The sequence below is a fragment of the Pipra filicauda genome, unplaced genomic scaffold, assembly GCF_003945595.2.
Source record: "Pipra filicauda isolate LSUMZ 115617 unplaced genomic scaffold, ASM394559v2 scaffold85_size2586006_pilon, whole genome shotgun sequence".
Lineage (NCBI taxonomy): Eukaryota > Metazoa > Chordata > Aves > Passeriformes > Pipridae > Pipra > Pipra filicauda.
The window spans coordinates 1577536-1596046 of record NW_024105042.1 but is presented as its reverse complement, the minus strand read 5'-3'; the positions used below and the strand labels follow the sequence as shown (position 1 = coordinate 1596046).

Below are 18511 nucleotides of genomic sequence, written 5' to 3'. Positions count from 1 at the left end.
GTTAACAGATTTAAGTGCTGAAAAAAACAGGCACAAGCAAGGTCTCTCTCCCAAGTGTGTGCATAGCTCCTCTCTCTTTTCACTGACCACTGCCTCCACCAACTGACATCCTCATTCCTCCTATGCCCTATGGGGCTAAGGTTGTTGATCCTATCAGCAATCCCTGACTGCACTCCTAGGATCAGCCTGCTTCTGCAGTGGGCAGTGCTCTGCCTTGAGCTGGGCTCTCCTCACTCCCAAGTGAAAGGGATGTTTTCCCCCTGGAATTTCTGCTCCTGGCAATGCCCTTGTAAGCACAGCTGCAGGGACATGAACTCCAGCCAGGGTTGCTCCTGTGCTTCCAGAGCCTTTTTCATAGCCACTGTTATGATTAACTTCTGATCCCAAGGAGACGTGGAGCAATCTTTCTCCCCATTTGGCTAATCTCTTTGAAACAGCTTTTAAGGAAATTTCCCTGTCTGACCATCCAGGAGCCACTCTGGCAGTCACACTTGTACCACCTGAGCTAGGACCAAAACCCCTTCACACTCATACAGTCAGATCAGGTTTCCTTACTGGCTCAACAACAGGTTCCCCACAGCACAATCTCAGATCTCCAGATCTTTTAAATAGTTTAATCTCGGTGCAATAAATGAATAACAAAATAACAGCTCAGGCTGGGTTCCTCTGAGGAGGGACCGCAAACCAAGGAAATCCTAGACTTTTATGCCCTTAAATTCTAACTGCTCAAAAGTGTTGGGTCCTTGGCTCCTGCCATGCATGTCGCTGTGTCGGGTCACCTGGCTAGGCCATAGGTCCCTGTGACCTTTGTTATGCAAAGGGACAGCAGTTCACAACATCTTGCCTGGGACTCCGACTACCCAGAGCTCAACCTACAGCTCAACCTCCACACCGAGCTACCTGCACTGAAGTATTCCTCAACAGCAACAGCTCTTTTGGAAGTCATGGCTCTCTCCAATGCCAGCCCTGGCTTGTTTGTCCTCCCTGCTCATTTCCTGGAACTCTCTCATGCTGTACCCTGGCCGCCTGGGAAGACAAACAGGGATGAATGTAGTAGAGAAACTGGGCATCAGTGCAGGGCTCAGTGGCACAGAGATGTACAGCAGGAGACAGGATCTGTTTTTACATTTCACAGTGTTTCTCACACGTGGATCACAGATATTTAAAGTTGTTTTTCCTTCTCACAGTTACATTTTGTGCTGCTGCTCCCAGGGATCAGATACTTCTCACTGCTCTCTTGGCAGGTCCTGCTCTGGGGGGGCATGTTCCCAGGCATTGCACTTGTCCTGGAGGTGGAGTGTACGTGAACTTCCCGTCAGCTCTGCAGTCCTGGGTACTCCTAGCAAACCCTTGCCAGTGGGGGAGTGGCAGCCTGCTTGCACGGATGGTAGAGAAACAAAAGTGTTTCAGTTCACGGCAAACAACCTGAAGGCAAAATCCTCCCTGTGTGTCTCCTGTGGCACATCTGGACTGATCATCATCAGTCTCTGTCCTGGGCACCCCCTCCTCCAGGCATGTCCCCAACTCTGCACCCCAACATCCCACAGCCCCATCCCACAGAGACCTCACACAGCTGCGGGCACCCTGGTTCTTATCAGAGGGGAGGGGCTGGGACCAGTCCTCCCAGGACACGTTCACACCAGACATAGACGTACAGCACAGCTTCCCTTGAGCATTGGCAGGGACAGCTGGGGATACTCCAGCAGGAGTGATTTGTGTGTGTGTGTGTGCACCTGTGTGCCTGCCTTTTTGTCTCCCTGTGTCTGCCTGACTCTGTCTCTCCACCTGCCCATTTCTGCCTGCTTCCTTCTGTGTTTCTGCCTCCCCTTGCCAGTGCATCTGTGTGTGCATCTGTGTGTCTCTCTGAACGGCTGCTTGTCCCCTTGTTTGGCTTTGAGCATGTGAACGTGTGAGTCTTACTGTGAATGTGCCTGACCCTTTTCGTGTGCCTGTGCATCTTTGTCTGTGTGCGTGTGACCTCGTCCATCTGCCCGTGTATGTTTGTGTGCTCTTTCAGAGTCCATGGGTCCGTCCATTCCCTCTACACGTCCGTTCATCCATCCGTCCGTCCATCCATCCATCCATCCCGCCCCGTGCCCCGCCCGCCGCCGCGGCTCTTCAGCACCGCGGTGCACGGACAGCTCCCGCCGCCTCCCGCCGTGGCGGCACCGCGCACCCGCGCACCGCACCGCACCGCACCGCGCCGCACCGCGTCGCGCCTCTCTCTGCCGGAGCGCTCCGCCCCGCACCCCCTCCGCACCTCGCCGCGCCCCGCCCCGCCGTACATAAGCACCGGCGGCGCCGCTGGTCCCGCTCCGCCGCCATGAGCTACAGCGCGGAGCCGGCGGCTCTGGCCGCCTCCTATCGCCACCTCTTCGCGGAGGCCCCGCGGCGCCCCGAGGTGCCGCCGGCCCGGCGGGCGCGCCCGGGCGCGGAGCCGGCGGCGGTGCGGGAGCGCGGCGCGGAGCCGCGACGGCCGCGGGGCAGCGAGAAGGAGCAGCTGCAGGGCCTCAACGAGCGCTTCGCCGGCTACATCGAGAGGGTGCGGGCGCTGGAGGAGCGGAACCGGGCGCTGGCGGCGGAGCTGGCGGCGCTGCGGCAGCGCTCGGACGAGCCGCGCCGGCTGGGGCAGCTGCTGGGCGGGGAGCTGCGCGCCCTGCGCGCCCGGCTGGAGGAGGCGCACGGGGAGCGGGCGCAGGCGATGCTGGAGCGGGCGCGCCTGGCCGAGGAGACGCAGCGGCTGCGGGCGCGCTGCGAGGAGGAGGCGCGGAGCCGCGCCGAGGCGGAGCGGGCGCTGCGCTCCCGGCAGCAGGCGGCCGAGGCGGCCTCCCGCGCCCGCATCGACCTGGAGCGGCGGGCGGCGGCGCTGCGGGAGGAGCTGGCGGAGCTGCGCAGCGCCCACGCCGAGCAGCTCGCCGAGCTGGGCGCCGCTCTCCCGGCCCCGGCCCCCGCCCCGGCCCCGCGGCCCGACCTGGCCGCGGCGCTGCGGGAGCTGCGCGCACAGTACGAGGCGCTGGCGGCCCGCAACCTGCAGGCTGCCGAGGACTGGTACCGCGCCCGCTGCGCCCGCCTGCACGAGCGGGCGGCCCGCAGCCAGGAGGCCGTGCAAGCCAGCCGCAGGGAGGCCGGCGAGTGCCGCCGCCAGCTCCAGGCGCGCCTGGTGGAGATGGAGAGCCTGCGCGGCGCCCACCAGTCCCTGGAGAGGCAGCTGCAGGAGCTGGAGGAGCGGCACAACGCCGAGGCTGCCGGTCTGCAGGTGAGCCGGGCGGCGCCGGGAACCATCACCGTCCTCTCCCCTGACACCGGGCAACGCCGGGCACTGCGCGGTACCGAGCATCCTCCTCCCGTGCAATCCGCGCCACTCGCCACTTCCATCCCAGCAGCCGCCCCCCGTAACGTGTAGCACCGGGCATCTTCATCCCACACAATCCCCCGGCGCTGTGCCGTACCGGCACCTCCGACTCCGCATTCCCCTTCCCCTGGTGCTGTGCAGTGCTGAGAACCTCCGCTGCCTATGAAATCCTGCAGCGCAGCTCCATCCCCTGCAGCAGCCCCTCCCGCCGCTCTGTGCAGCGCTGGACACCTCGGCCCAATGCGGTGCCCCCCCGTTCCGCTTTACCCAGCACCCCCACAATCTCGATCTGTGCTGCGCTACCCGCAACACCCGAGCACAGTGCGGCACCCGCCCGGGCAGGGGTAGTGCCCCCACAGCGCTGCGCAGTGCCAGGCACCCCTGCAGCCTTCCTACCACCCAGCACAGTGCCTCTCTGCCCTGCACACAGGTCCCGCCCTGCCAGGGCATTGCCTGTTGCCTTCACCCTTTATCCATAGGCAAAAATAGACAGGGAAAGAGGCCAGGACACACCCTTCCTGCAGGGGACATCTCTGCACATGGCAATGCTGTTTGGGGCATCGCTCCATCTCTACCCTTAGTGATGTTCCTGTCCCTTAAGGATCAGGTCCAAAATTGCCCACACATTTCCCATTGTTGTGGGTAATTCCTCAAAGCCATCTGCTCAGGCTTGGCCCCTTGCCCTGTGGCCTGGCTCTTGGCACCTGCACTGCAGAAATTGGAGCTTTATAAAGACTAAGTCTGAATTTGCAGACAGATCCCAGCACTTCTTATGTCTGTGGCAAGACTCATGTGGGATACTGAGTGCTCCATATCTCTTATTCCATTACCGCAGTATTACCGCATTTTCTTAGTACAGAGAAATGTTAATGATTTATAATAAAATATATCTTGAAATTGTTCTATTACATGGCTATTAAATGATCTGTGGTTTCTAAATCAAGCCATTTCCTTCTAAATACTGAAGGAGCTGCCTTAAATCATACCTAGAGGATGTTGTTTCACACCCAAGTAATGCCTTGTCATTTCTAAGGCCAAATTTTACCAGGCACTCTAGAATTTATGGCTTTGCTCCATGCTGCCTGCAATCTTCCTGAATAGTTGATGCAGTCTTCAACAAGTATTATGGAAATAGGCAATATACAATATTCTCTATAGTGGGTGAGAAAATTACACACAGTAAACTTCTTAAATAGTCTTGATGCCATGTGAAAGAGGGATTCCGGGAGCAACCTATCAATTGGAAAAAAAAAAATAATGCACCTGGATTGAACAGTACCATAATTGAAATTGCTTAATGACATCACAGCAGTGTTTTCCTGTATCACTCTCAGGATCTGCTTTATGTGTAACATTACTTAGGAGTCTTTTGAGCAATGTGCACATGTAGCAGCTAAGTAATTTCCTCAGCTGCAACCAGTGGAAAAAGATGGAAGTGTGTATTAAAAGATAATATTCCTATTGTCTGAGCTTTTAAAATGTTCCCATAGACTTCTAAAGGCTGCCCAGTCAAATCTGAACCAACATGAGAGAGCTTTGGTTTGCAATGGTGTGGGAATGGGTTTTTATTCAACCAGCTGGTAGGGCTGGGATGTGGAAGAGAGGTGCAGGGAGGGTAACAACCCATTTCAAATGAGCTTTTTGTTCATGTGGACTGCAGGCAGAGGGAAGAGGGCTGAAGGCACAGGGGGTCACAGCAGCAAGAGTGGAGCTGTCCCAGGGTGGGGTCACCCCGAGTTCTTCCCTCCTGTCATGGCTCTGTGCAGCAGTAGTCTGTCTGCTTTGGGAGAAGAGGTTTTAATTGGTACAGCAGTGACATCCATGCATGTCCTGAGGCTTTTCAGTTGATGGCCCAATGATCTTCTCTGAGGCACAACTTTACACAGCTCTCTTGCTGTGGAAAATGGTCAGAGCAGCACAGGTCAAGGCAGAGACCCCAAGGATGGCCCCAAAATGTCCCCCAAGGCTGGATGTGTCCAGCTAATTTGACTATGAGATGCCCTGTGCTGCATTCAGGACGAGCTGTCACTGCTTCCCTGAGGGGCACTGCTCATACTGGGCTCGCTGCACCAAGGTCAGCACAGCTCCCTTCTCCTTGGGCAGCTCCACATCTTGTGGCTGTCTCTGCACTATGCACAAGGAAGGTTATGCTGGAGAGGAGGGAGGGGGCAGGATGGGAATGAGGATGGGGACAAGATGGGGATGACATGGCAGGACAAAGATTGTTTGCTGGAACAGAGTATCTGGAAACAATCACAGAGGCCCAACTGTTTGAGTGGGTGCAGGAGAGCAGAGGTTGGCAGTGGCCATTGCAGGGACTTGCAGGCAGGGTTACACCATAACTTAAATGCAAACTGCTGACTCATTCCTGTTCCAAATCATGCTCCTCTGGTGGCACAGCAGGGCAGCTGGCAGCAGGAAAGAGAGTGGGTTTCACTGCTTTCAGGCTGCTTCTTAGATATTTGGATGCATGTGGGAGAAAACCAGGCTGCTTGTTTTCTGAACAAAAAAATAGAAGAAAAGATTAGTCTCCTTTGTTAGCAGGAAATCTGGCCCTGGAGTCCTCCACATTGCAGGTAGAACTGGATGAATAGGGGGCAAAAGGCAGGGCAAAGCTGATGAGAAGGATGCTAGAAGGACATCATTTCCCAGCTGAGTACCCCAGTCTGGGGCTCTGACGCATTTTCCAGGGAAGGTGACAGACTTCCCTTCCTGGAGGGCAGCCCTGGCAGCACCACCCCTCCTTCCACCCCCTAGACATGTGTCCAACCCTTCTTAAGCCCCACGGATGCAGACTGCAGCCCTTCTCTGCTGCTGCAGTGCTGGGTGCTTTCACTTGTCCTGTTGAGCTACTGACTCTGCTTTGATGACGCTTAAGCCCAAAATTTCTCTTCCCTCTGTAGCAGCCTGCCTTGTTCCCTGCAGGACTGGGGGTTCCACCACCATGCACTATTTGTCTGCCTCACAGACCCTGCTGCAGATGGGAAACTATATAAATCCATCAATATCTAAAGCCTCCCCCACTGCACACACTCACAAGCCACAGCCAGTGCTCAGCCTGCTTTTTCATCCCTGTTAGCATGAGATTTCATGGTCCCAAGCTCCTGGTGGGATGTGCCATCATGGACAAACTGCCCATTGCAACTTTCCTATCTTTGGCAATGGGCAGAGCAGAAAACCTGTGGAAGAAGTCCCTGTTCCAAAACACAGCCCTGAGTGCCCTTGCCTTTGCAGGACACCATCGGGCAGCTGGAGGATGACCTGCGAAACACCAAAAATGAGATGGCTCGGCACCTGAGGGAGTACCAAGACCTGCTTAACGTCAAGATGGCCCTTGATATTGAGATAGCTGCCTACAGGTAAGGCTGCTTTATTCCTGCTCTGCCTGGCCACCTCCCAAGCTCAATCCCATGACTCCATGAGGCTGGCATATTTTCAAGGGCCCAGAACATACCTGGGTACACACTCAAGGGGCACCACAATTGTGTTGCTCATCTTTGCTGCCTGGGCCTGTTGGCTCCTGCCTGGGGAGCAGCCATGGCTCCATGTCATGCCTTAATCTAGCAGCTGTGAACTGTGTTCCCCAGCCATCCCAGAAACAGTGTTTAATGGGTACAATTCGGGTTGGAAACTTGTCTCTCTTGCAAAGTCAAACTAGATGCAAAAGGCCAAGTCCCTGTTGTTTGGGTATTTATTTTCCTGGCATTTCTGGAAAGTTGCTCTCATGCACCCCATATTGTAAATGCTCCAGAAATCATTGACAAAGACATGACTTGGAACCATTTTCATGGTGCAGTGTGACCTGGGGTGATGGTCTGGAGTGCTTGGACTTTCCTGCAGGGCACAACTTGCCCTCAAGTTTTGCACGTTTCACACTCCGAGACTAACCTCTTTCCTTGTGATGCACTTGCAGGAAGCTGCTGGAGGGAGAGGAGACCCTCTTCAACATGGGAAGCGTTGGCCTTCCAGCACTCAATTCCCTCCCCAACCCTACTTATTCCTTTGAGCCAAGAAGCTTTAGTTCCTCTACTCTGTCCTTCAAGGAGGAGGAGCAAGGAGAGGTTATTAAAGTGACCTCTAAAATATCATCCAGCAGGGCTGAGGTGATTGAGGGGACCATAACCTCTGTCAAGAAAAGAGGGAGGTTAAACCTGCATGGAGGAATCATTGCAAATGCAAAAATGTAACCACTGGGGCCCTGTTCATATGCATTTGAGGGGGAACAGTCTCCACTCGGCCTTTAAATTGCTTCTCTGGGCATGAAGCCACACTGAACTCATGGGAAGCCCCCCTTAGAAACACATAACTCCCCAGAGACACTTAGCCAGGGATGGCTTCCCTGCGGGTCCCGCCACGCAGAGGCCGAGCTTGGCACATTGCTCCCTTTTAAATGGGGTGGAGGCACAGCAGAACAGGTAAATAGATGCATGTTGGTTGTTGTTGTGGTAGCACATGGATTCATAGCACCCTCCCTCCCTCCTCCTGTGGCAGGCAAGGGGGAGCTGGCTGGGCCTGCTGCTGAGCCAGTTCTCTGGGGAAGGAAACAACATGTTTACTATCACTAGTTTCAAGGCGACAGACCTTCATCAACTACACAAATCCATGTACAGATAAACTCTTCCCCACTCCTCAAGTCGTAGCCGTCTACTTTTAATCCTAGAAGCACAGAAATAGCCATACTGGACTGTAACCACACCTGAGGTCTGGTCTGAGCCACGTATGTTTTGAACTATGAGTGTTAATTTTTTTTTGCCCTGACAACTCTTGTTTTCTGGCAGCTTTAGTCCAGCCAAGGTATGTGGGGTTTATAAGCAGCAGGCAGAGGGCAGGGAACTGGTACACCAGAGGTGAAAGCACCACCGTGCCACAGGGTACAGCACCTCATCTGGTATCACTGGCTCCAAAATGTCAGGGTCTGAAGGACCCTTGCTTGGCTACACAGTCTTCACAGGGAAACCCAGTGCCCAGATTAGCATCATGCCCCAGCCAGCACTGGGAAGCTGCAGGACTCCTGAACACCAGCCCACAAAACATCCTTGTCTCCGCTCTAACTGTTCCAATGTGTGCCAAATTTGATATAGGATTTAACAACCATAGGTTTCCTTCAATGCCTTAAATTACCAGCGATCGCTTTTGCAAGAGCCGGAGACTCCGCGTGTGCACGTGCTGCGTGTCAGTGCCCTGGCAAGGTTATCATCACGAGACCTCGCTGCCCTTGCGGCGGTGCCAGAGTAGTTCCTGGAACCAGCAAATTGTTTGCTCGCACTCTTTTCTCTTCTATTGTAAGGCACAAGTTAATAATTAAAAAAAAGAAATATCTATGTGGATCAAACCAAGCTGTTTTGTTGTCTTTGCTGCTGCTTCACCTCGGGAACACACCTCGGTGTCTAGCCCACAGCCGGTTCAGTGGCCAGCTGTCCCTCTGGGCCCCTGCAAAGAGCTTGGTGTTGGGGTAGCTGCCAACCCCTGCTACTGGGGCTGCAAGGTGAGCCTGGTCCCACTGATGGCAGGGGGCTCACCCCAGAGGCCTGTCACAGTGGCCCTGCTTTGCAGAAGAGTTCATGGCCAGCTGGCGAAGGGATCAAGGTCTGTCATGGCTGAGTGCACCCTCATTTGCCCAGAAAACAGCCTCAGAGGCTTTGATTAGCATCACATTCCTGACAGCTCAGTCCCAAACTACCCATCATTTCCTCTCCACCCTGCCTGTGTGCTGAGGGGTTAGAAGCACCCTCTTGGTTTGCCTGCACAAGTGAAGATAAAGCAATTTACACAATAGCAGATGGAAGAAGGGAGGGTGCACACACCTCCCAAGTAAACCCAGCAGTCACAGGTGTCCACAGAGCTGCTGTGACCACCACTAGCTAATATTTGGAAGATGCCCATGCTCTGCTTGAGATATGTTTGTAGAGGGAAAGAGCACAGGTAGCTTCTCTCGAGTGGCCCTGCCGGCAGCACAGTGTCCTATTGCCTTCCCATTCCTGCTTTGTTGCACCATGTCGTGGCAAACTGCCTCAGAGCCCCAGGGACACAGTGTGACAGTCACAGGCTTCTCCACTAGTGCTGCAGGCCAGGGACAGCATGGCTGTGTCCCTTGATCCCATCATACTGATAACTTTGGGGAATTATGCCCTGACGAGGCTGCTCACTGTGGGGTGACACAGCCCTAGGGTGGGCAGCCCTGTGGGTGGGTGAAGCAAAGGGTACCTTTTGGAGGCAGGGAAGGGGGCTCGGGCATGGTTGGAGCAGCAGCCACCAGAAAAACAGCACAGAGCAACTTGGGGTGCCCAGACAGAGCTCGAGGGAGCCAGTACCAAGTCCAAGGCGCTGGCACAAAAAGCAAGGACCAAGAAACCTCCAAATATCTCCCAGCTCAGCCATCAGTTAGGAAATGCAAACACACAGAATTTCCCCCAAACCATAGGGGAAATAAAAAGCAAATGTGACTGTGCAGCTAATGTAATATATTCTGAACCTCAAAGACTCTCCACCACTGCAGCTTTCTGTCCCTTGAGCATAATCAGCCTGACCTGTCCTTTGTTCCCAGTACAAGCCATTGTCAGGATTCCTGCTTGCTCAGCTGGCTGGATGCTAGCAACGAGGATGGGAATTTTACTTTGATGATACCAATGTGAAGCAGTTGCGGAGGAGGGTTAAGGAGCTGCGGGGAGGCCAAGGAGCTATTTTGGAAAATGCCTGCATTGCAAGGGCCAGCCCAGAGATTTCCTACATTTCTGGAGCTCTGCAGTGTTTTGGTGCTGTCTCATAGTGTTAAGCTCCAGAGGTGGCAGAGGGGCAACAGGCAGGGAAAGGACCTGGGCATTTAGGATACACAAAACAGAACTAGGCTGGAGTTTAGATTACCTTACAGTTTTGACATGCCTCTGCTGGGGTCTTTCCCTGTGATGTTACAGGATTGGAGGTGCCAAGTTTTACTTACTCGGATAGTAGCATGTGACTGACCAACCCCACAAATGCTCTACCAGGACCAAGGGCAAGGAGAGCCCTTGCAGAAGGGACATACATCACCTTCCTGAAGGACACAAGCCAACCACAGGTACTGTGTAAGGGAACAGCTCCCAAAGGGGGCCAGGGCTGCCCCCAGCTCTGCAGCAGCCTCCCAGCTACCTGTGTCCAGTCTTTGGCCACAATACCTGTGATGTGGGACCCTGGCATCCCAATGGGGATACCCCTGGGGACACCTTGCTCTGGGCATTTCCCAGGGCTCTGCCCAGATGGGCTGCAGTTGCTTAATGCCCAACTGAGGCATCCTAAGCCCCATCTGTCCAGCTTGAGGGCCCCAGGTGGCTGCTGCTATTGAGGGCTGAGCTCCTCATTGAACATGTGATGATGTGTGGATCCCACTTACCCTAAGGGAGGCCCATGTCCACACTTTCCTTATCTTTATGAGAACAATGACAGCAATGCTGACCTCTGACTACCTTCATTCAGGCCTCATTTTCCATCGCCATCTTCTTCAGAGTGACTCCTTTCACCTGCTGGCTTATTTGCACCAGAAGACTTCTATAGTGAACTATAAGCTGGAACAGGGGCAATAAATCCTCCTTTGAGGTTCCATCTTTCCTACCGGGATAAACACCCAGGCTGCCAGAGGAAAGGAGCCACTGCAGATGCTGAAAGATTTATAGCTCTGTAGAACCTCAACCTCTCAGACAAAAGGCAGCTGTAGACAGACTGCTCCCTCCCTCAGCAGAGAGCAGCTATTTCTCCATGATGATGCATTGCATTCATCTTTATGCTGGGGAGAACTACAGCCTCCACACAGAGGTTCAAACTCCCATTTTCATGGCTGGCCCTTTGTTTTTTCCCTGGGTGGAGATGATGGCCCACACAGCTGTGCTTTGAGGCTGCTCAGCTCTGCTAGTTTTGTTGTCACGTAGGTGAGATGGGTCACACTGCTGCTGCTCCTCCACTGATAGAAGAGCCTTGCTCCCATCATGATCCTGGAATCAAGGGTCCTTTGGCTCCACTGGAGGTTCCTGCAACAACTATCTGTGCTGAGACATACAGCTCCTTAAAAACAGAGAGAGTAGCTGCACATGGAGAAGTTTTGCTAATAATGCTTATCCAGAGGCTGGAATTCATTAAAAAGTAAGCCAAAGAAAAAGCAGCTGAAGAAAAAAAAACCCCAAACATTTTCCTTTGGCAGGAATGCAAACATCTTTTCCAGACTGGGGAAGAACCCTGTCATTCAGCAAGAAGGAATCAATAGGCAATTCCGGCAAAGTCTCTTTGGCTGGATCCAGCCAACTCTCTCCTTGCCAGCTCTTAGCACAGAGATCTCCTTGAGGAGAAGGGCTTCTTTCCCAAGAGAGTGACCTACGCAGAACCCTAATGCCAGTAGGCAAACAGATGCATCTGACTGATCAGATGTCCACATCAGTGGAGTCTGACACTTTGAAGCAGAGCATATACAAATAGCATAAGCAATGGCAGATCCTTCAAGCAAGTCTTTGCAGGCATATGAGAATAAGAATCGCTTGGCAAATGCAGCACAACGTGCAAACAGGGCACTGCTTGGGGTGGGGTGAGAGAATGCTCATTGACCCTGGTCTGTCCCAGCACTTCCAGCTGAACCAGAAGGGCTGCACAGTTGGGGTCTGCAACTGTGGGGTCAGGGGGGATGCACTCCTACAGCTTGTGCAGGGGTCTTCTTCCAAAACCCAGCTAAACCAGAGGGGAACTGCAACTCTGCAACAAGCAATTATGTCCTTGTTAAAGCAGGATACTACTGATGTACTGCAGACACTGTGCTGCTCAGAACTGATGGCTCTGTTGGAGCTTGGCTGGGTCGACCATAGCACAAAGGAACAGTGTTTATGCTAAACACAGACACACCTGCTTAGACAGAAGGCAAATACCTTGAAAATTTCAAAGTGCAATTCCAGAGCCCCAGGCACACATTCACTTGCTGAAGACAGCAAAGCTCCTGAGGTGCCACAAGCGTCAGTTCTGAAACAACAGAGGCCCAATGTCCGTTCCTACTGCAGCAGGGCCAGCTCAGCAACTTTGGCTTTGAAACAAGAGGCAGCTGCTGCCTGCCTGCATCCAAGAGAGCACAGGAGACACAAGCTCTTGGCTCCCCAATGTCCACAGCTGCCTTGTAAAGGCTCTGACAGACATGTAAGTCATTCTCTCAGATTATGTACATGCAGACCCAGGTATGGTCTATAAGAACAAGCTGTTTGGAGATGCCATTCGGAAAAGCTGAGGTCAGACTGAAAAATGCAGTTTGCACTGAGGCTTAAAACATCATTAAGTTTAAGCAAATTTTCAATGGAAATGAAAAAAAAAACAACCTAGTCCCCAGATACAAGGCACCTCATTAGCAAATTCCTAGTCTAGCAATGAGGCCAGAGAGATGTACGAATAAGAATGCCTGAAGCAAGCCAAAATGTCTCAGCAAGCCAAAATATTCAGCATAGATTCTTAAGGAAGCAAGGATTATAGGATCATACTGTGACTGCATGTCCCCTTTACCCCCTGAATCCTTCCCTAGTCATTTTTTATGCTCAAGAGCTTAACTTCAGCCACATTTGAGAGCACTGAAAGTCTCAAAGATACCAAACTTCTCCAAGTTTCATGCTATCAGGTGCACAGGTGAAACACCACCACTGACTGAGAAGCTGAGCTTCCCTTACTAGACACCAGAAAACCCATTCAGAGGGCAGAGGTTATGGATGCCTCAACACCAAGGCAAGCTTCATTGTGAGCTCATTTGCAACCAAATGACAAAGCTGTAAAAGGAAAAAATAGAAAATAACCCCCAAATCACTCCAGAATGAAACAAAACGTGGTTTTTTTTCCAAGCTGTTCATCAGCTATTTGTTCCTTAAAACCTGCTGAATCCTTTTGGTTGAACTTCTCCATAGATAGCTAAATCAATCCACTTGCATCTGGAACAACCTGCAACACAACAAATTCACCCCACATATATCACTTGGCAAAATTTTAAACACGTAGTCTTCGGAGGAAACACATGCAGTTGCTTTGAGAACAGGTTACCAGTCCTGTTACACCTGCATTCATGAAGGGATCTCAACAGTAGTTTGTTAATTGCCTGCCCTCACATACCCAGCAGTAGCGTGGAGTTTGTGCATGCAGCACTTTATAGAAATTATTGCTCTAGATGGACAGAGCTGAGAAGAACTCTGCTCCGGGTCATACAGCAAGCCAAGGACAGAGCTGAGAACTGAATTCAGGTGTCCCCGTGTTCTGCTGACCCACTCGCACAGAGGAAGATGACTACCTCCACTGCTGTTCTGTACGTCATGGCACACAAATAATCTACTATTGTATGGCCACCAAAACACAAAATGTTTCCCTTGAGGAAGAAAACAGTTTGCAGGTCCTTTTGAAGGGTGCTGGGCTTCTCACCTCACAAGTTCTTACCTTTCAGTCCCAGGTATATGCAAGAAAGGACACTGGTCCATCACTTAACCACTTCTGTCACCACAAGCTACAGAAAAGCCTGCTGCAGGCAGCGTGCTCTGAGCACAGTGTGGGGTCTTGGAATGACTGGTGCCTCCCAGCACCACATGAAAAGCGCTCCAAGGCAGTTCTCACAGGAACACACTATTTTTCTCAATCTTTGCCAAGCCTCCACCACCCACTTTTCTACTGTTTAATGTTTCCCTTGGAAGAAAACAGACATTTTAAGATTTCATTTCCAAATAGACTATATTACCACACAGAGAATACAAGCTCTCTTTTCCACTTTGGAAAATATTTTTTTTGTAGATCACTGCTGCTTTGACACAAATACATTATTGTTATACTAAATCCAAACTCAGTAATGATGGTGATACAGCTCCAGTAAGAATTTTGCAGCCGCAGGGCAGCCAATCAATACTGCATTTCATCGCAGATGGGATTACCATTTATCTCTCAAAACCAATAAAATTTGACCTGTCCAGGGATTAAACTTGTATCTATGGCAAGTTTCTGAAACTTTAGCAAATGTAAACATTCACTGGCTAATTCAGCAAGGGTCTCTTAAAGATGACATGGTAAAATTCAACTTATGGTCACCTTGCTTCTCTTTCTGCTGAACTAGTTAGGGTTACAGAAAAAACAGGAGGTAGCAAAACCAAAGAAAAGGATAAATGAAGAGAACGTGCCATTTGCAACATTCTCTTCATCTCTCAGCAGATATCTATCACAGCAGAACGAGTACATTTTAAAGCACCCTAATATTCAGGCTGGACCCTGGTGCACTCTATTGAGCATGCAGCATATTAGAAGATTCATGGGGACAATGTGACAATCTCCCTTTAAAAGAAAGAAACGTAACACATAAAATCTCCTCTGCCTCTTAATAGTCTCTCTCTCAACTGCTAGAGTGAATCCCAACCCCCTCCATTCATTTGTATGAAGCACAGATTTCATAATAATGATACTCCACACAAAAGAAAAGTAAAATTGGAAATGCCAGGGATGTAATTTTGTTAGTGACCGTTAAAAATGTATTAACATAAATCATTGCACATAAATGCCTGATGATTCCCTGAAAAGAAATTCAACATGGACTAGTATTAGACAAGCTTGAATGGTTTTTCAGTAAAACTCATTGATTGTTTCACATCTATGGAAATAAGTGTCAAGAGCTCTCCCGGCTCATGTGTGCCACAGTCTGGTGGCAGTACAGATCCAGGCTGGGTGCGCTGTTGTGTTCAGGACATAAATGACATTTATCCCTGGCCACTACAGGTCCCCCTGTTTAGAGGGCTCAGCTGCACATTTCACCAATCTCTCAAGCTTTATCTTCTAATTATACTAAATTGGTATTGAACACAAATAAAACAGGCAGAATGTAACCAGTATGACTCAATGCTCAAGAGTTGGTTGTAGCTTGATTCTGGATTTATAAGAACTCCTGAAACTAAGGCTCATCATCTCCCCTTCCTGGGAATTAGCAGATCTGTAAAGGAACTCAGAATTATGCTGCATTTACAAGTAGTATTTAATTAGGAATTGTGTTAGCCATGATATTGCTTAATAGGTAACAAGAAAGTAAATGCAGAATTATTTCATCAAGCGAAGAAACAATAGTGTCTGTAAAACAATGAATGAGTCCAAGCACACTTTCCCTTACTTCCAGAGCACACCCCTGGCTCATCTCCCATGAGGGCAGAGATGACATCCCATAGACGGCCTGTTGTTACAGAAGCTCTTCTATCATCAGGACCAAAAGTGACTGGAGGGAAGCCAAGGTTAAAAGGAGACCAACAGAAATAAAACAGCAGTAGGAGAGCTGAAAGGAGATTGGCACATTTTAAAGCAAGCAGACTGATTATGCAGGAAACCACAGAGCCCCCAAGTCAGCCTTGGCAATAGCTAAAGGTCACCCCTGCTGCACGCAGATGTGCCCTAGGGGCACTGCAGCACTGGGGAGCAGATAACACATCAGTGCCTTCAGGTGAAAGAAAGCAGGATGTTCAGCCAGGAAAACCACGGTAAAAATATGCTTCTGAAGGCAGGTGAAGAAGAAATAGAGAGAGACGTGGAAAAAAGGGAATTAAGGGGTCACTAAGCATTCATGCCAAAACATCACAGGCAACAGATCTTCAATCCTCCTCATTAAGCCACCAAAAGAATGAACTAAGAAGTGCTGGCCTTCTGCATTTTAGTTGGCATGTGATTTACCCTGCAGAAGAACTCTTTGAAGATATCCAGAAGCCCTATTTTAAAATTTAAAAAAAAACCCAAACAAACAGTAATTGACATCAGTGCCAGCAGCACCACGGTCCTCTTGGGGCTATGCAAGCCAGCTGCATCCTAGAATAACATTAATTTGAATTAACTATCAGCTACAATTGTTAAGCTCTGCAAATGTACCCTTCTGTAGACATAAAGTTCAAGCCTGGTGTAAGGGTGAATTTGCAATGTAAAATGTGACTACACTGATAACTTTCCTTTAAGCATAGAGTTATACATAGAAAACAAGCCTCTGAGTGATAATTAAGCAGGAAGGGCCGGTATGGAGTATTTGAGCCAGATGCCTTGATCCAAGTGGCAGAGAAAGATCCAGTTTACAGGGGACTTGATAGCAACAGCCATAAAGATGAAAAAATAAAATCGAGAGGTGGCTTTCATAAAAACATGTTCTCATTCATGAAAAAGGGTCCTATAACTACATAGGATGATTTCTACAGTATTTATGTTGAAAAATCATCTTCACAACTTTATCGAGCTATTTCTCACCAAAATCCTCATTAAAAGGAGAGCCCCAGAGATTTCATGTTACTCCAGCTAACAATATCACACTTAGCTCCAGCAGAGATTCTGGTATTGCATTACCCTTCACCATTCAACCTCCTAATTGGGGCTGTCATTCTAACAACTCCAGAGCATATCCAGCAGTTTCACTATCATCTGCTATAAGTTTGGGGCTGATATAAGGAACAAGGCATGGAAACACGAGAACTCAATTTAAATTGGCTAAAATAAAGTTTATTTTACTGTTACAATATATAATCTTTTATCAACACAACTCACAAGGTGTTTACAAAATAATCTCATTTTCTGCTGCATTTTAAACACTACTTTTATACAAACTTCAAAGGTAAAATAGGAGTTTGTAGCTAAAACATTTTTTGTTACATTTTTAGAAGTATCACAAGAATTACTTCAAACAAGACTTTTTTTTTTTCTTGGTGCCATCTTCACAGACAAAACCGAATGTTTATTGTAAAGACCTGTAGGAGGATTCATGAAAGCTTTCTTTAGACAAAGGATGCCAGTCCTCCTAGTCTGACAGTGAGCAAATGCATTTGAGCTAATATCTGAGCCATCTGCTGTGCCCCTGTGGCCAGGAGGGCCAATTGTATCCTGGGGTGCATCAGGAAGAACGTGGCCAGCCAGTCAAGGGAGCTGATCCTCCCCCTGTCTACTTGGCTCTAGCGAGGCCACATCAGGAGTGCTGTGTTCAGTTCTGGGCTCTTCAATACAAGAAGGACAAGGAGCTGCTGGAGAGGGTCCAGCAGAGGCCACAAAGATCATTTGGTGTCTGGAGCATCCCTCTTACGAGGAGAGATTGCGGGAGCTGGGCCTGTTCAGTCTAGAGAAGACTGAGAGGGGATCTCATCAATGCATATAAATATCTCGAAGGCAGGTGCCAAGAGAATGGTGCCAGGCCCTTTTCGGTGGTGCCCAGTGACAGGACAAGGAGCAATGGCCATAAACTAAAACACAAGCAGTTTCACCTCAACATGAGGAATCACAGAATACATTGAGTTGGAAGGGACCTGTCAGGATCATTGAGTCCAACTCTTGACCCTGCACAGGACACCCCAGGAGTCACACCATGTGCCCAAGAGCATTGTCCAAATGCTTCTTGAACTCTGTCAGGCTTGGTGCTGAGACCACTTCCCTGGGAAGCCTGTTCAGTGCCCAACTACCCACTGGGTGAAAAGCCTTTTCCCGGTATCCAAACTAAACCTACACAGACTCAGTTTCATGCTGTTTCCATGAGTCCTGCCACTGATCATGAGAGTGAAGAGATCAGTGCCTGTCCCTTTGCTTCCCCTCATAAGGATTTTGAAGACCCCAAGGAGGTCTCCCCTCAGTCTCCTCTTCTTCAGGCTGAACAAACCAAGTGACCTCAGCTGCTCCTCGTACAGCTTCCCCTCCAGATCCTTCACCATCCTTGTGACCCTCCTTTGGACACTCTAATAGCTTAATGTCTTTTTTATACTGTGGTGCCCAAAACTGCACACAATATTCAAGGTGAGGCTGCCCCAGTGCAGAGCAGAGCGAGACAATCCCTTCCCTCGACCAGCTGGCGACACTTTGCCTGATGCCCCCCCGGACACAGTTGGCCCTCCTGTCTGCCAGGGCACTGCTGACTCATATTCAAGTTGCCATCAATCAGGATCCCCAGGTCCCTTTCTGCAGCACTGCTCTCCAGACTCTCATTCCCCAGTCCATACACACAGCCAGGGTTGTCCCATCCCAGGTGCAGAATCTCCATTTGTCCTTGAGAAACTTCATACAGCTGGTGATTGCCCATCTCTCTAATTTGTCAAGGTCTCTCTGCAAGGCCTCTCTGCCCTCAAGGGAGTCAACAGCTCCTCCCAGTTTAGTGTTGTCAGCAAACTTAGTTAGTGTTCCTTTGAGACCAGCACTGATGGATCCCAGCAT

At 50.3% G+C, this 18511-nt stretch overlaps 1 protein-coding gene across 1 annotated transcript; it reads left to right on the top strand.

The window, feature by feature from the left end:
• Window positions 1-2248: 2248 nt before the first annotated feature.
• On the top strand, window positions 2249-8684 carry INA (internexin neuronal intermediate filament protein alpha). Its single transcript, XM_027738758.2, has 3 exons — window positions 2249-3256; window positions 6587-6711; window positions 7266-8684. Exons 1-3 carry the CDS (start codon window positions 2324-2326, stop codon window positions 7537-7539), a joined length of 1332 nt encoding a protein of 443 aa, XP_027594559.1. The 5' UTR covers window positions 2249-2323; the 3' UTR covers window positions 7540-8684.
• The last annotated feature ends 9827 nt before the right edge of the window (window positions 8685-18511 follow it).